The following is a 17262-nucleotide window of genomic DNA, read 5'->3' as shown; positions in this document are numbered from 1 at the left end:
CTGGTACTCGAGGTTTTGGAAGGAAAGTAGAAATTTAATGTCAAGATATAGAGGAAGAAAAAAGTATGATTGGAGTCAATTATATCTTTTGACAGACAGGAGACCTGATGAATGTCCCTGTCCCTCCAGAGTCCCTGAAGCACCATTGAAGGGAGAGGGCCTGGCGAGACAGCATGTACAGGTACTTGGGAGTTGTCTAGTAACTTGGTGGTTGGAGGGGGAGGGACTAGTTCAGGGCCCAGGGGGAGGTCTGTACTGAGGTTGCTGCCTTTAGAGAGCTGGAGAGGCAGGAGGCTGAGGACTGAAAAGAGAGGGTGAGTAATTCTTCATGACCTGTAGGATCCCAAAGATGGCGAGCTGCCAGCCTGGACTGCCAGTGAAGGCTGGAATCGTGTTGTAGCTCTGAACCCACAGCTCTTCTTCTCCTGGCCCATGAGAATTTCGGCTGGAAAGACAGCATGCCCTGGTAAGTGAAGTCCTGCCACTTCGAGACATGGAGTCATCTTTCTCATTTGGAGTGATCCTTGCTGTCCTGGCCTCCCTCATCATTGCTACTAACACACTAGTGGCTGTGGCTGTGCTGCTGTTGATCCACAAGAGTGATGGTGTCAATCTCTGCTTCACCTTGAATCTGGCTGTGGCTGACACCTTGATTGGTGTGGCCATCTCAGGCCTACTCACAGAACAGCTCTCCAGCCCTTCTCGGCCCACACAGAAGACCCTGTGCAGCTTGCGGATGGCATTTGTCACTTCCTCTGCGGCTGCCTCTGTCCTCACAGTCATGCTGATCACCTTTGACAGGTACCTTGCCATCAAGCAGCCCCTCCGCTACTTGAAGATCATGAGTGGGTTCGTGGCCGGGGCCTGCATTGCCGGGCTGTGGTTGGTGTCTTACCTCATTGGCTTCCTCCCACTTGGAATCCCCATGTTCCAGCAGACCGCCTACAAAGGGTCCTGCAGCTTCTTTGCTGTATTTCACCCTTACTTCGTGCTGACCCTCTCCTGCGTTGGCTTCTTCCCAGCCATGCTCCTCTTTGTCTTCTTCTACTGCGACATGCTCAAGATTGCCTCCATGCACAGTCAGCAGATCCGAAAGATGGAACATGCAGGAGCCATGGCTGGAGGTTATCGACCCCCACGGACTCCCAGCGACTTCAAAGCTGTCCGCACTGTGTCTGTTCTCATTGGGAGCTTCACTCTATCCTGGACCCCCTTCCTTATCACTGGCATTGTGCAGGTGGCCTGCCAGGAGTGTCACCTCTACCTAGTGCTGGAACGGTACCTGTGGCTGCTTGGTGTGGGCAACTCCCTGCTCAACCCACTCATCTATGCCTATCGGCAGAAGGAGGTGCGACTGCAGCTCTATCACATGGCCCTGGGAGTGAAGAAGGCGCTCACCTCATTCCTCCTCTTTCTCTCGGCCAGGAATGGTGGCCCAGAGAGGCCCAGGGAAAGTTCCTGTCACATCGTCACTATCTCCAACTCAGAGTTTGATGGCTAAGACGGTAAGGGCAGAGAATTTTCAAAGTGCCTTTCTCCTCCCCACTCTGGAGCCCCAACTAGATCAACAGGAGTTACGGGGATGAGAGCACTTGCTTCAGGCAACTGACCCCTGTCACAGCATCCCCCACCCCCAGACTGAGAGGTAACTGAGGCAGGGTCCTGACTTTCTTCTATAATTGGTTTCCCCATTTTCAAATCGCCACTCCTCCCTGTCCTTCTTTTGAAATGAGCCTGTCTCTGATGTATAGGTACACTTACTCAAAGCAAGAAATGTACTGCTAAAAAGATGCTTATAGATCAAATTCTATTTTTTAGTATACCAGAGCAGCACTGTCCAACAGAAATATAATGTGAGCCACATGCATAATTTTAAATGTTCTAGTAACCGTGTTATAAAGGTAAAAAGAAACAGGCAAAACTAATACTTTATTTATCCCAATGTAACCAATATATTGTTTTTAACATGTCATCAATATAAAAATTATGCTGTTTTTTTTTCATACTAAGTCCTTGAGATATGGTGTGTATTTTGCCCTTACAAAAAAATCTCAATTTAAACTAGCCATATTTCAAATGCTCAGTAGCCACATGTGGCTCGTGGCTCCCATACTGAACAGCACTAGAGAAATGAGTTTCTGTTATTTTTAACTGTTTACTATAGTGATTTACTACAGTAATTGCTTTGGCAAGGTTAGGAGTCCCTCCTCCTCCTGCCCTTACTGATATTAATCAGATATTTTATATGGTGAATGTGCCTAAAAGGTAGAAACCTCAATTCATCTAAAGCTTGTGTTTTCCCACACCTCATGATGTTCAAAATAGGCTATTTGCCAAAGAAACACTATCTTGTGATTACTTCTGCTGTTAACGGTCCCAATCCATCACCTTTTAACCCTCTGCTGCCCCTTCCCTTAAGATGGCCTCATATGTCACTTGTAGCTACTTGCTGATGACAATGCTGGATCACAAATTCTGAGGCACTGGGAGGGAAAGGGAGAGAAAAAAGGTGGGTACCAAGACAGGCACAGCCAAGCTCTCCAGACTGGAGCCACTTTGCTCCTCGGGGCTCCTTCCACTTACTCCCCAATTTACATTTTCCTAAGAAACTGTTGCACGGGAGACCAGCTGAGGAGCAGGTGCCTCATCCTCCTTTCTGTGGGGTACAGAAAATGACAAGGTTGGCAGAGGGAAATTATGCTCAGTTTCCCTCTGGGCAACCTGGCAGCAAAAATTCAAGAACAGAATGGCGAAGACACTCAGAAACCGCTCTCTGCTTTCCTGAGCTTCCCTGTAACCCTCTCCAAAACCTCCTGGTCTCCACAGTGGATTGCTAGAGAGTTTGGCTCTCAAGACCTTAAACTGTAATACTGCCCCAGAAAGCTGCCAAGTTGACAGCAAAAGAAGGCAAGAAGAAACCAAACCAGTATGAATTAACTTGTCTAGGATTTGATACCGAAACAACCTTAGGTTGGTTAATCCCTCAATATCCCTAAATTAATGACTTGAGGATGCATTTGAATCCAACGTGTAATGGCTAACTCCAAGAGGCCCTTGAAAATTTTCATTCTAATCACAAATTATAATGTTTAGACCTGGATGGAATCCAGCCACCCTCCTTTCAAAGGATGTCACCACACCACTATGCTTTGCACTCGGATTTTCTTAATCCCCCATTCGTCTTAGATTAACTCTCAGCTTTCTTTCCTCAGTCATTCAGAGGATAATGATCATCCCTTTCAGTTTCCCTACTCTTGAAAATTTCCTTCTCCCTACCTTCACCCTGTATCTTCTTCAGCCCAAATGGTCTGTTTCTCATTGATCTATTCTACTACATACACATCAACCCACCTTTGGTAAATTTTTTGCAGTCGCTTTGCTTACCAGTCTGGCCCAGAGGAGAAACATACTTTCTTTCACCATAGCAAGCATCGTGTTCCTACAACTGAAGAACTTTTTGGCTCTCAAGTGGATGATGGAACCCAATATGCTTTGAAATGCTGAGCATCCAGCAAGTACCAGGCCAGCAATAAGGCACATTCTTGGATTGTATTATGAGTTACTGGGAACTAGGTAAAATATGAATAACTGGATTTTGGACAAAATTGAAAGCAGGCTCAAACCAATGTCCTCCTTACTGGTGGTTCAAAGCTTAAATCCTGGCCTTGCTACAAAGGACTGATCTTGTCAAGGTAATATAAGCAAAATGGAATGAAAATTAAAGTTAATTCTGAAGCCAAGGTCCTTTTAGGAAAAAAAAAAAAAAAGCCAGACGCAGTGGCTCACGCCTGTAATCCCAGAACTTTGGGAGGCCAAGGCGGGCGGATCATGAGGTCAGGAGATCAAGACCATCCTGGCTAACATGGTGAAACCCTGTCTCTACTAAAAATACAAAAAAAAAAAAAATATATATTAACCGGGCGTGGTGGCAGGCACCTGTAGTCCCAGCTACTCGGGAGGCTGAGGCAGAAGAATGGCGTGAACCCGGGAGGCAGAGCTTGCAGTGAGCCGAGATCGTGCCACTGTGGTCCAGCCTGGGTGACAGAGCGAGACTCTGTCTCAAAAAAAAAAAAAAAGTAAATTAGTCTGATTTAATCATTCCACATTTTAAACATATATATATCAACATCACATTGTACCCCATGTAATATATACAATTATTTATCAATTAAAAGTAAAAAATATATATATTTTTAAATACAGAAAAGCAGGAGGGGAGGGGAGAGGAGGTGATTAGTGTGTTGTTAGGTTCAATCTAAGAAACTCTGCTACCCCTGGGAGTCAGTATGTGCAGTGGAAAAATCACAGGTCTTGAAATCCAACAGACCAGTGTTCAAATGATAATTCAGTCATTTAAATTCTCAAACTAGATCCCTCATTCATCAAACTGGGGTAATAATGCCTACTTTACATGGTTATATTGAAGATTAACTCAGATAATATATATGTAAATATCTAGTAAACTACAGCACACTGTTAGTGCTCAAAAATGTCAGTTCTCTTCCTCTTCCTTAAACACCCTGAACTAAACAGTCAGTTGACCCATTTAAGGGAGTCCCTCATATTCAGATATTATGACATATAGGACAAGGACAATTGGACTCAGAACTATGAATTCCTCAACCCCTGAATAAGATTTTTAAAAATGAGTAATGAGAGGTGATTCAGGTTTAAAAAGACAAACAATAAATCTAATACCTTAGCAGTATCAAGACAGAGCAGATACAAACAAGGCATTGGCACTAGTATGGTAATTGGATTTAAGAGTAATCATAATTTAAAACACTGTGTTTCACCAGGCACGGTGGCTCACGCCTGTAATCCCAGCATGTTGGGAGGCTGAGGCAGGTGGATCATGAGGTCAGGAGCTCAAGACCAGCCTGACCAATATGGTGAAGCAGCCCATCTCTACTAAAAATACAAGAATTAGCCAGGCGCAATGGCAGGCGCCTGTAATCCCAGTTACTCAAGAGGCTAAGGCAGGAGAATCACTTGAACCTGGGCGGCCGAGGTTGCAGTGAGCCGAGATCACGCCACTGCACTCCAGCCTGGGTGACAGAGTGAGACTCCGTCTCAAAACACTGTGTTTAATAAGTCACCAAGAGCAGACATACAGGATGCTACGCAAAAGTCTAATGGCTTTCTTTGATGCAGGCTCCTTCACAGACAAGGGAATGTACTGAAAACATTTAGATTTCATTCACACATCTACTGTTATCTCCTGATGGGCTTACCAAGAAGCCAGATTTAGTTCAGCAAGGTGATCAAAACATCCCAGATATTAATACCTTGTAGGATGCAATGTAGGCCAATCAGTCCCATTTATTATTTCCATGAACAGCTTACTGTGAATTTGTGGTGTTTTTGTTTTAAGAGACAGGGTCTCACTCATCACCCAGGCTGGAGTGCAGTGTTGTGATCATGGCTCCCTATAGCTTCAACTTCCCAGACTCAAGCGATCCTCCCACCTCAGCTTCCTGAGTAACTGGGAACACAGGCACATGCCAGCATGCCCAGCTAATTTATTTATATTTTGTAGAGACAGGGTCTTCCTATGTTGTTCATGATCGTCTTGAGTGATCCTCCCACCTCAGCCTCTGAATGTGCTGTGATTACAGGAGGAAGCCACTGCACCAGGCTGAATTTGTAATAAAAATTGTAACATGACTAAGTTTTATATTAATTCCTTAGGTAGGAAATGTTATACATATCAACACCTCAATTTCAGAGGACTATTCTCGAAGAACATAAGGACACTATAGCCCTCTGTACAGAGGTGTTTCAAGTGGTTTCAGAAGTGTTAGAGGCAGGTTGCCCTGACCACCATATCCCTGCTTGTCCATATGTCCAGTGTGAGCCAGAGATAACCTTGGGATATCTCCTCCCTAGAAGGAGAAGTGTTAACTAGTTCAAATGGGAATTGAACTCATGACCTTGATTTCATTCTCACCATGCTCAGTCACTGGCCAAACTGAATAGAGACCAGTGAAAACAGCAGGCACAAGATACTTAAGGACACACATAGAATCAGCAGAAACAAGAATAGCAATGGACCCAATGACAGACCACAATTCCTCGGCTACTGTCAGTCACTCAATTTTGTGGCTCCTTCAGTACTTTCCACGTCATCCTTCAAACTGCTGACTGGTCTGGAATTTTCTCCTTTTAATTAACAAATCTTCACTTGTTATTTCTGCAATCTTATAAATCAATGGTGGTGCCTACAAATGCCAATTGTCATTCATTCATTCATCTGTCTGTCCATCCACTTACCTATCTCACAAACATTTATTGAGAGCTATGTGCTAAAATTGCCCCAGCTTTGCTGGGATATCTTCTAGAGGTATAGATTGATATATAAATGATGTTTACTATTTCTTTTACAATTATAAAAACTTTTGTTCATTAAAAAAATTTTGCAAACATAGGAAATCACAAAAGTACCCATAATTATACTATCCAGAGATGACCACTGTTATTCTCCTTCATCTGTTTTTTTTCACTTAACATTATATTGTGTATATTTTCCTATGTCATCAAGTCTTTTTCAAAAACACAACTTGTAATGGTTGCATGCTTTTTCAACAAATGATACAATACTTTAACTATTTCCCTATAGTGTGCTAAAACTTAGGTTATTTCTAATTTCTGTTATAATACCATGATAAATATCTTTGTGTATAAATCATTGGCATGTCTCTGTCCCATTCCTTAGAATAAATTCACCAAGCAGTATTACTAGATCAAGGAGCATTAAATATTTATAAGTAATTTTTTTTGAGATGGAGTCTCACTCTGTTGCCCAGGCTGGAGTGCAGTGGCACGATCTTGGCTCACTGCAACCTCCACCTCTCAGGTTCAAGTGATTCTCCTGCCTCAGCCTCCTGTGTAGCTCTGACTACAGGTGCACACCACCACTCCCAGCTAATTTTTTGTATTTTTTTAGTAGAGACAACATTTCACCATATTGGCCAGGCTGGTCTTGAACTCCTAACCTCGTGATCTGCCCACTTCAGCCCCCCAAAGTGCTGGGATTACACGCATGAGCCACTGCACCGGGCCAAGAATTTTGATTCACATTTCTGCTGGCATTTCTTGAAGTGTAACATTTCCCTGAGATATCTGCTAAGAGAAGTCATTAGTGAGCCATAAATGAACAGACCACACTGATAGGAATATCCCAAAGAGATAAAAGCACATGGCTTCCTGAAAGAATAAACCATACTAAGGAATTTAACCAGTTGCTTTTATTATTATTATTATTATTATTATTATTATTTTTACAAAAGAAAACTTTTTGATATGGCCTACTGCTAGGGTTCATCTGCCTTCTGCAAATTCAGAAATCTGAACTAACAGAACACAGTAGTTTAAGAATGCCTCTCACAGAGTACAACTTCATCATCAATACAGCACAGTGTGATATCCAGATATCGACTTCAGTGCTTTGGTTCTTAAAATTTTCGGACGTAGTTGCTCCATAAAATGCTAAGTAGACATGAGAATAAGAAAACATTTTCACACAGAGCTAGGAAACCATTCTTGAATTTGCTGAATGAAGCCTTGAAGCCATAGTCTTGCAGTTTGCTGAAAGGGCAAGATATGCTTCACCTAATGGATCAACCATGGCAGGGTAAAGTGCATGAGAGCTTAACATGCTACTACTCAGCCATATGTTCCCTGGATTTACAAGCTGTTGGGACCATAATCAGCCACTGGGCTCAAAGAGCCCTCTCATGAGGAGTCCTAGAAACGACTGATGCAGCTGCTAAGAGTCTAAGAGTCTGTTTTAATGCACAAAGCAGTTCCTGTTTGTTTCAAAGCGCCTTGTATACAATGGGGCAGACGGGATTCACTTGCTATCAAGCACTGGGGAAACTAAAACCCCGTAGGGCCAAGAGCCTGAGGGGCTCTCTTCATCTGCTTAGGTTTGTTTTTATTTGGTATATGTTGCCCAACAATCCCATGATTGAATCACAGTTCTCATTTACCATGATACATCCGTATCAGTTCCAGTTCTATCTCAATTGTGTTGACATTAAGCCACTAAAAAGCTGATAAACTTGCTGAGATAACACAGTCACAGGCCCAGTAAAATGCCATGCTGTCTAACAAAACTGTTCAATGTGCTTTTACTCACCAATCCCTCCTTAGTATTTTTGCAGATGTGTCCATTGAGCCATTCAACAAATATGAAAGCATTTCCTATAGAAAAGCAAATGGGTATTATATCATCTCAGAAGTAGTTAAAAAAAAAAAAAGGTGAGAAAACTAAACCAAGAAATCATAGCTGAATGGCTCTGAGATCATTTCAAATGTGAAAAACAGACTCATAATCCAAACATTTCTTATCCAAAATTCCAACCACCACTTTAATATTACCAGGTCCCTTAGTAATCTTATACAATGGAAGTGTTAAATGGTTTTTCTTATTTACAAAATAAATGGGAGACAAGGATGCATGAAGTGTTTATAGTAAGTAAAGCACAGCCCAAAATACAACTGAATTCTGATGCTGAGACACTGAATAGAGAGAAGAAATATCCGTTAACAGTGAAACCTCAGAAATAAGAATTATTGGCCAGGTGAAGTGGCTCACACCTGTAATCCTAGCACTTTTGGAGGGCGAGGTGGGTGGATCACCTGAGGTCAGGAGTTCAAGACCAGCCTGGCCAACATAGCGAAACCCCGTCTCTACTAAAAATACAAAAATTAGCCGAGTGTGGTGGCGCATGCCTGTAATCTCAGCTACTTGAGAGGCTGAGTGAGACAGGAGAATCATTTGAACCCAGGAGGCGGAGGGTGCAGTGAGCCAAGGTTGCACCACTGCACTCCAGCCTGGGCAACAGAGGGAGACTCCATCTCAAAAAAAAAAAAAAATATATATATATATATATATACACACACACACACACACACACACATATATATATATAGAGAGAGAGAGAGAAATGGCCATTTTGAGAAGACATGAAGATATTTATTTTTGATACCCAGTAATTTTATTACTTTAATTTACATGAAACATCCTGACTGGATTAGGCTAATAAAAATATTACCCCTTAAATGACATGCTGTGGTGAATAGAGATTTAATTTATAATCAGGTTCATAGTAATCATTCCTCCTATAAATTTGTTTATAAGCATAAGAAAATTTTTCTTTCCATTGGAGGAGAAAGGGTGGAAAGCCTAGCCCCATGTCCAAATTACTAAATTTCAAACTAGTGGCATCTGTATCAATAATTCCACATTCTTCAACAAATGGTCTTACATAAAAACAGTAAGAAGTTCATGTTGTTCTGGTGTGCCATCTCTGACTGCAAGACCCTCTTTTTGAACCCTGTTGTGCTGCCCCTAGTGAACTGTCCTCAGACTGGAGGAAGAAGGGGGTGGAGCAGTGAAGGAGGTCATGGAGAAGAAAGGCCAACAAAGGGAAGAGGGAGAAGTGGGAGAAAGTGGAGAAAGGGGAAGTGATGTATTTGCAGTCACAGGTCTCCAGGAAAATAATCTTAATCCAGTATTACTGTTAAGTGATAAAGAGTGACCAACCACAAAAACTATTGACCTGGCTGGGCGCGGTGGCTCAAGCCTGTAATCCCAGCACTTTGGGAGGCCGAGACGGGCGGATCACGAGGTCAGGAGATCGAGACCATCCTGGCTAACACGGTGAAACCCCGTCTCTATTAAGAAATACAAAAAAAACTAGCCGGGCGAGGTGGCGGGCGCCTGTAGTCCCAGCTACTTGGGAGGCTGAGGCCGGAGAATGGCGTGAACCCGGGAGGCGGAGCTTGCAGTGAGCTGAGATCCGGCCACTGCACTCCAGCCTGGGTGACAGAGCGAGACTCCGTCTCAAAAAAAAAAAACAAAACAAAAAAAAACTATTGACCTTCTTTCTCCCAGGGTGCTATAAAGATAGGGGAATTAATGAAATCAATATTCTTTACTGCTCACCTGCCATAAACTTTAAGTGACACTGGACAAAGTTAAGTCAGTACACTTCAAGCATAGTGATTGTAAGTATGGGATCATGAGCCAGACTGCCTGGGCTAGAATCCTGACTCTGTCATGTTTTAGAGGCAAAAGTATTTCACCTTTCTGTGCCTCAGTTTCTCATCTGAAAAAGCAGAATTGTACCTACTCTCATAGGGCTGGTTGTAAGGATGTAGACAGAGTATAAACACAATATACTTAAACAGTACCTGGCACATAATAAAACCCATACTCTGTATTACCTATTATTAATAGTTAATAATTATTAATTAAACTATTAATTAGCTACTATTATCTGAGTTGTTTCATTCTCCAGCCTCTCAGAAAAAGGGGGAAAAAGTTGAAAGTTTTTGCATCTTACAACCTACAAATTTTGGTTATCATTTTATCCCTTCAAATATGACTTGCTAGGGGAAAGGATGTGGGTTGTGGAAGAGAGCAAGCAGAATTAGGGATTACTTCAAGGCCTGAGCCACTAAAAGGGTTTTTAGGGGCAAATCCAGAATTTTGTTTTGTGAAGTGTCATTTAAGACTTTATTTTTTAGAGACAGGGTCTTGTTATGTTGTCCAGGTTGGCCTTGAGCTCCCGGGCTCAAGTGATCCTCCCACCTCTGCCTCCTGGGTTAGCTGGGACTACAGATGTGTGCCACTGAACCCAACTTGTGCCTATTAGACTTTATGAGTGATGTAAAATAAGCAGTGGGACATAGAAGTATGGAGTTCAAGGGAGAAGTATGGGCTGAGGATGTATATTTGGAAGTCACCAGCAGATATATAGTACTAAAACCATGGAAAACACTGCCCTACTTGCTCATACCTTTAGTAATCCTTAGCTTACAGCCATTTTCCTAATAATTCAAAAAAATTTTTTTTTTAATTTTTTGAGACGGGGTCTTGCTCTGTCGTCCAGGCTGGAGTGCAGTGGCATGATTTTGGCTCACTGCAACCTCCGCCTCCCGGGTTCAAGCGATTCTCCTGCCTCAGCCTCCCTAGTAGCTGGGATTACAGGCCACCACGCCCAGTTAATCAAATTTTAATTTAATTCAATTTAAATTCCACAGTATTTGTTGAACCTTTCCTATGTTTTAGGCATTTAATCAGATCCTTTGGATACAGACCAATTCATTTACTCATTTAACAAATGTGTACTAAGTGCACATAACTGTATAAAGCACTGAGAACCCAGTAGTGAAAAAAACTGACATAATCCCTATTTTCATGGAACCCCAAATGATGGGAGATACAGAAATTAGTGAAATAATCACACACATATAATACAGATATAAATTCTGATATGTGGTATATGAAATTATAATGAGGAAAGTTATTTACATTGGGGGAGAGGAAATCACTGGAAGGTTTTTCTGAAGGAATAATATTTAGGTTGAGGTGAATTAAAGCCATTCTGCAATGGATATAAATCCTTCAAGAAACTATTTTCAGGCCAGGCACAGTGACTCACACCTGTAATCCCAGGACTTTGGAGGCAGAGGCGGACGGATCACCTGAGGTCAGGCGTTCGAGACCAGCCTGGTCAGCATAGTGAAACCCGGTCTCTACTGAAAATACAAAAAGATTAGCCAGGTATGTGGCAGGCGCCTGTAATCCCAGCTACTCAGGAGGCTGAAGCAGGAGAATCACTTGAACCCGGGAGGTGGAGGTTGCAGTGAGCCAAGATCACGCCACTGCACTCCATCCTGGGCAACAGAAAAAAAAAAACTATTTTCAGCCTGCACTATTGTGAAAAATGGGTTCCCTTTTGCTAATTTGGGTATGAGTAGGGTATCTGATGGATATAGTAAATGTTTTTAAAAATTAATAATATAAACAATGAGATACCACTGCCCACCTATCAGAAGGGCCAAAATCCAAACTGATGACAGCACCAAAAGCTGGAGAAGATGTGGAGCAACAATAGCTCTCATTCATTGCTGCTGGGAATGCAAAATGGTACAGCCACTTCACAAGACAGTTTGGCAGTTTCTTACAAAACTAAACATACTCTTATCGTACCATCTAGCAATTGTGCTCCTTGGTATTATATTTACCTAAATGAGTTGAAAATGTCTATACAAAAACCTACACACAAATATTTATAGCAGTTTGATTCATAATTGTCAAAACTTGGAAGCAACTAAGATGTCCTTCAGTGGGTGAATGAATAAACTGGTACATCCAGACAGCGGAATATTATTCAGTACTAAAAAGAAATGACCTATCAAGCCATGAAAAGACATGGAGGAACCTTATATGCATATAAGTAAGTTTTAAAAGCCAGTCTGAAAAGTATGATTCCAACTATACGACATTCTGGAAAATGCAAAAACATGGAGACAGTAAAAAGCCTCAGTGGTTGCCAGAGGTTAGGGGAGAGGAAGGAATGAATAAGAGGAACATAGAGGATTTTTAGGGCAGTGAAACCATTCTATATGATTCTATAATGATAGATACATATTATACATTTGTCAAAATGTATAATGCCTTATCCTCATGGTAACATCGACTCTTGCTGTCTCAGCTCAAGTGTCATTTCTGCTATGAAGCCTTTGGCAAATCCTCTAGGTAAGGCTGTTCCTCCTCTGTGCTCCCACACAGCATTTTGTTTATCTCTTACATAGTATTTAGGTCCTACTGTAATTATTTACTTACAAATCTGTTCTTCCTCTATAATATGAGCTTGAAAACAGACACTATGTCTTAGTCATTTTATAGTCCCAGAATCTAGACATAATAGATACATAATAAATGTTGAACAACTTAATGAATGGATAAAGATGAAGAACTATTAATTCCACAAATATCTGAGTGCCTACAATGAACCGGCCTCTGTTCCAGTACAAAAAAAGTAGCCAGAACTTTACACCTGTAAGATGATTAGAACCCTGGGAGCAGGCTTCTATTTTAAGCCTTTTTTTTAGCTTTTTACCTGTAGAAACTTCCAAATGAGCCACTTGCTTGTTTATTCATGTTTAAGAAAGAACCACCTGCCCAACGTTTAGCAGTGGCATTATGCCCATGAATGGCAGTGGGAAAACACAATGCACTCATTCTCATCTCATAAAAGTGCACTTTAAGAGTCCAGTCTCAATTTCATAGACATCTTCTTTTTATTACTCTCTGGAGAATGTAATTTCAAGAGTTGGCAAAGGAGAAAATAGTAAATGAAGACAAAGACAAAGTGATTCTGCCAATAAATACTTTAATGAGAACCGAGGTCTGTAACACATATAGCAATAACCACCCTGGCCTATGCCTTCTGCTCTAGCCCAAGTCTGGGGCTAACCAATTACATTTAACCACATTTGGAAAGCAGGCCGTTTTCAATGTCACCCATCAGTATCCATCTTCATAGAAGATACCAATCTGGGGCCAGAGTCTCAATGTTAACACTTTCTCTTGGGGAAAAGTTAACATGGTAACACAAACATAGAAATAACTTTGAATCACCCCACTGTTCTTCCATCAGGAGGCTCTTAGGAGACCAACGGCTTGGTAAACACTTACGACATTGTCAAAATACATCAGAACATGGGAAAAGGGCAAAGGAGTAGAAAGGCTGGCAGGGCTGGGCTCACATATAATTCAGTTCTTAGATTTGAAGCCTCTTTAGCTGCTCGTATGTAATAAAAAACTGGAGTAAGTCAAGGAAGATCACCAGGTTGATACTGAAAGCCAAAGCTAGTTCTAAAATTAGCATTGCATTCTCTTAAATTAGTCTATGCTATTCTAAGCTTCATTTGCTTTAAAATCTTTTTTAAAACACCACCTGTCAAATCAAGCATGTGTTGCGTGCCTACCATGTGCCCATTTAGATCACTAGCATCGAACAACATAAACAGAGTAAAACTCTTAATATATCTGTAGTCTTCAGGGGGAAACAGGACAAACACACACACACACACACACACACACACACACACACAGTAACCAAGAACATCAATGATAACATATAAGATCAGAGTGATTCCAAGAGGGAACGAGATACCCCCTCTCTGTCTACAGACCCCACAAGGGCAGGGAATTACTTTCCAACGCTGTGGTGCTTGCCATTATACACACAACACCACACACAGTATCCAATACATGGCTCTGCACTTAGGAGGCACTCTAAACACAACTGAAGGAGACAGATTCACCCATGAAGAAAGAAGCCTACTTGGCTGTGGATTCCGTCACCCCATGAATGTCTTCTGTCCTGTTTTTATTTCCCAGCTATTTTGGTCCTACAGTTAGGGGTAGGAAATCTGAACCACCTCAGCATGGACTTTCCTGTAGGCTTCTTCCATCAGGGTTTCTAAAAACTTCATAGCCCCTTCCAGATTAGCTGTGTTTGTTGTCATTTTGTTTTAAAGAGTAAAGTTTGACATATCTTTTCCATCCCCTTTAGTTTGTATTAGCCTCCAATTGAAAGCTGTTTCTCTACTTAATTCCATTCTCAAGGGTCACCAATGGGATGCTTGAGTTTCTCACTAGCCTAAAAGGCTTTAATAATCAAATTTTCCTTCCCATAGGCTAGAATTATCTGGGAGCTTGAAGCACTTGCTTTCATCCTCTCAAAGGATACAATGATGTTCCAGGGTCCAAGCCGAAGCCAGTTTGGCCAAAATCCTTTATAGAGTGCAAAAAAGCCCTCATGTTTCCACATCTGCAGGAAAGATATAACCAAAAACAGAGTGAATTCACCTTTCTCTACATTTGACATCACCTTCCACTCCCACCTCAGAGCAACTTATGGCTCCATGAATAGTCTTTTCTCTGAAGGTCCATTTTAAATTCATCTGTAGTCTAAATCCATCCACCCACTTAATCAATAAATATTTACCTACCATACATATGCAAAGCACCATTCTTGATGTTGGGAATATACTAATAAACAAGACAGAAGAAGTGTCTATGGTAGCCAGCCTCCAAGATGGCCCCCAATGAACCCTACCTCCAGTTATTTGTACCCTTGTGTAGCCTCCACCTCATAGTATTTGGTCTGTGTCACCAACAGAATACAGTAGTAGTGAACATATGTCACTTCTATTGCTAGGTTATAAAATATATATTATATATAATAAAGCATCTGTCTTATTCTCTCTTGGATTCATTCACTCTAGAGGAAACCATCTGCTATATGATGAAGAGAGGACTACATGGTGAGGAACTGAGGGCTCCAGCCAACAGCTGCACAAGTGATCATTGAAGCAGCTATCCCAGCCTGTCAAGCCTTTAGATGGCAGCAACCCTAGTTGACATATGAACTACAACCTCAGGAGACGGCCTAAGCTAGAATCAGCTAAGCTGCGTTGCAATCCCTGGCCCATAGAAATTGCAAAATAACAAATGTTTAAGGCAGTGAGTTTTGGAGTAATGTGTTACACAGCAATAGGTAACCTACACAGCAGTCTCTACCCTCATGGAGTGTATATTCTAGTGGGGCTGACAAATACACAAATTGATATATATTATATCCAAAAATAAGTGCTACAAAGAAAACTAAAGCAGGGTAAGAAAATAGAAAGTTGGGCAAGTTATTATTCTTCTCTGAGTCTGTTTCATCATTATAAATTCTATATAATGCCATGGCCTACCTCATGTGAATGCTTTGAGGATTACATGAAGAAAAATGTGAAGTGTTTTGAGTTTTGGTTTCCTACTTTATACAACAGGGATCTTATATACATGGTTATGAGAATTAAATGATAAATTACGCATAAACATTATAAACTGGTGGCATGTGCTGAATTTAGCCAGCAGAAATGGTTCATATATAATGGACAAATATCTATTAAGTAACTACAGTGTGTTAGGCATTGTGTTAGACATTGAAAAATGTTATTTTGCCTTTCCAATAGTGAAGTGAAACCCACCACAATTCTAAAAAAAGGAAATATTTGTATAAGACAATAATACGAGAAGCCAGAGTTGTAAATATCCTTTATCCCATCCTGTTCATTAAGTATACTAGAGATAATTATCCTTACTAACCACTTTTGGGAACAAACAGTAAAATAATAAGCACAATATTTATGAAGATATAGTGGTAATATGTTTCCCCCAGTGGATCTTCAGCAAATAGTAAAGGTCTGAGACCAAAACTGATGTTAGAAAATTGTGAAAATCACCCCAAATAAAGCCTAGATGTGAATAACCTAGAACCTAGACTGTTAAATGACAAGAGACCTCTGAGAGACCATCCAATCTCATAATCTCTTACCTGGACTACCACAATAGACTTTTAATTGGTCTAAAATCTCTACCTAGAAGCTAGAACAATCTTTTAAAATTATAAATCAGAGCATATCACTTCCTGCTTAAAGCTCTCAAATGGCTTCCTGGTGGATTTCATTCTAATTACAAATTCTCTGCAAAGACCTGTAGGATCCTACATGATTTAGCTGCTGCCTTTCTCTCCAGTTTCATTTCCTACTAGTTTCTCCCTTTATTCACCACACATTCAGCCACACTAGCTTTCTTTCTAACCCTTGAACATGTCCAGCTTATTTCCAACTCAGACCTTTAGTAACCTGTTCCCTCTTTATGAAATGCTTTTCTCCCAGCTCTCATGGCCAATTCATCGTCATTCAGATCTCAGCTCAAATGTCACCTCCTCAGAGGTTTTTCTTGACCATCCTTGCTGAAGTCGTTCCCCACTACTGAGTCACTACTGCAATATGCTGTTGTTTTCTGCATAGCATCTATTTCTATCTAAAATTATACTGTGCATTGTGTGTTTATTGTGTCTCCCTCAACTAGAATGTAATCTCCAAGAGATCAGAAACTAGCTTTGTTTGTTCACCATTGTGTCACCACCACCTAACACAGTGTCTGGCACAAGAAATTTTCCCGTAAGTATTTGTTGAAGAGGTGAACACAAAAACAGTAAGGGTCTCTAACACTCTTATGAGCCATCTGGATCTTTTTTTTTTTTTTTTTAATTAAGAAACATGGTCTTGCTCTGTCGCCTAGACTGGAGTGCAGTGGCAAGCCTACGTAGCTCACTGCAGCCTCAAACTCTGACTCAAGCAATCCTCCCGAGTAGCTAAGACTACAGGATGCAAGCCACAGCACCCAGCTTGAATCTTTATAAATTTCCAAAAACAGTGACCAATTTCTTCACAACATGAGAACTGGGAGGCACCTTTTGGCATAAGGCAGTTGTGTGAAAACAAAGAACTTCTATAGACAAGCATAGACAAAATAATAAAGTATGATGCTATTACACATAATGGCAAAATAGAACAAAGTCATTTTAAAAAATGACTGCTATTAAAAATTTTTAGTAG

General features: G+C 41.1%; 3 protein-coding genes across 7 annotated transcripts in view; 2 read left to right on the top strand and 1 right to left on the bottom strand.

The window, feature by feature from the left end:
- AIFM1 (apoptosis inducing factor mitochondria associated 1) overlaps positions 1–17262 on the top strand; it is a 409113-nt gene that overhangs the window by 145581 nt on the left and 246270 nt on the right. The window lies entirely within an intron of this gene.
- Positions 410–1590, top strand: GPR119 (G protein-coupled receptor 119). Its single transcript, XM_050777470.1, has one exon. It carries the CDS (start codon positions 494–496, stop codon positions 1499–1501), a length of 1008 nt encoding a protein of 335 aa, XP_050633427.1. The 5' UTR covers positions 410–493; the 3' UTR covers positions 1502–1590.
- SLC25A14 (solute carrier family 25 member 14) overlaps positions 13174–17262 on the bottom strand; it is a 34006-nt gene continuing 29917 nt past the window's right edge. For all 5 annotated transcript variants that reach the window (XM_050777471.1, XM_050777472.1, XM_050777475.1 and 2 more), the window contains 2 exons: positions 14556–14636; positions 13174–13622 (listed from right to left, as the gene is read on the bottom strand). In XM_050777471.1, the coding sequence (XP_050633428.1) occupies positions 13581–13622; positions 14556–14636 (123 nt within the window). In that variant the 3' untranslated portion in view covers positions 13174–13580. The remainder of the gene's footprint in view (positions 13623–14555; positions 14637–17262) is intronic.

The sequence above is a fragment of the Macaca thibetana genome, chromosome X, assembly GCF_024542745.1.
Source record: "Macaca thibetana thibetana isolate TM-01 chromosome X, ASM2454274v1, whole genome shotgun sequence".
Lineage (NCBI taxonomy): Eukaryota > Metazoa > Chordata > Mammalia > Primates > Cercopithecidae > Macaca > Macaca thibetana.
The sequence above is the reverse complement of the archived record's forward strand: the minus strand, read 5'-3'. Positions and strand labels throughout refer to the sequence as shown.

What these genes read in the sequence shown, in the direction of transcription:
- GPR119 (XM_050777470.1), top strand. Translation starts at nt 494, where the DNA reads ATGGAGTCATCTTTCTCATTTGGAGTGATCCTTGCTGTCCTGGCCTCC.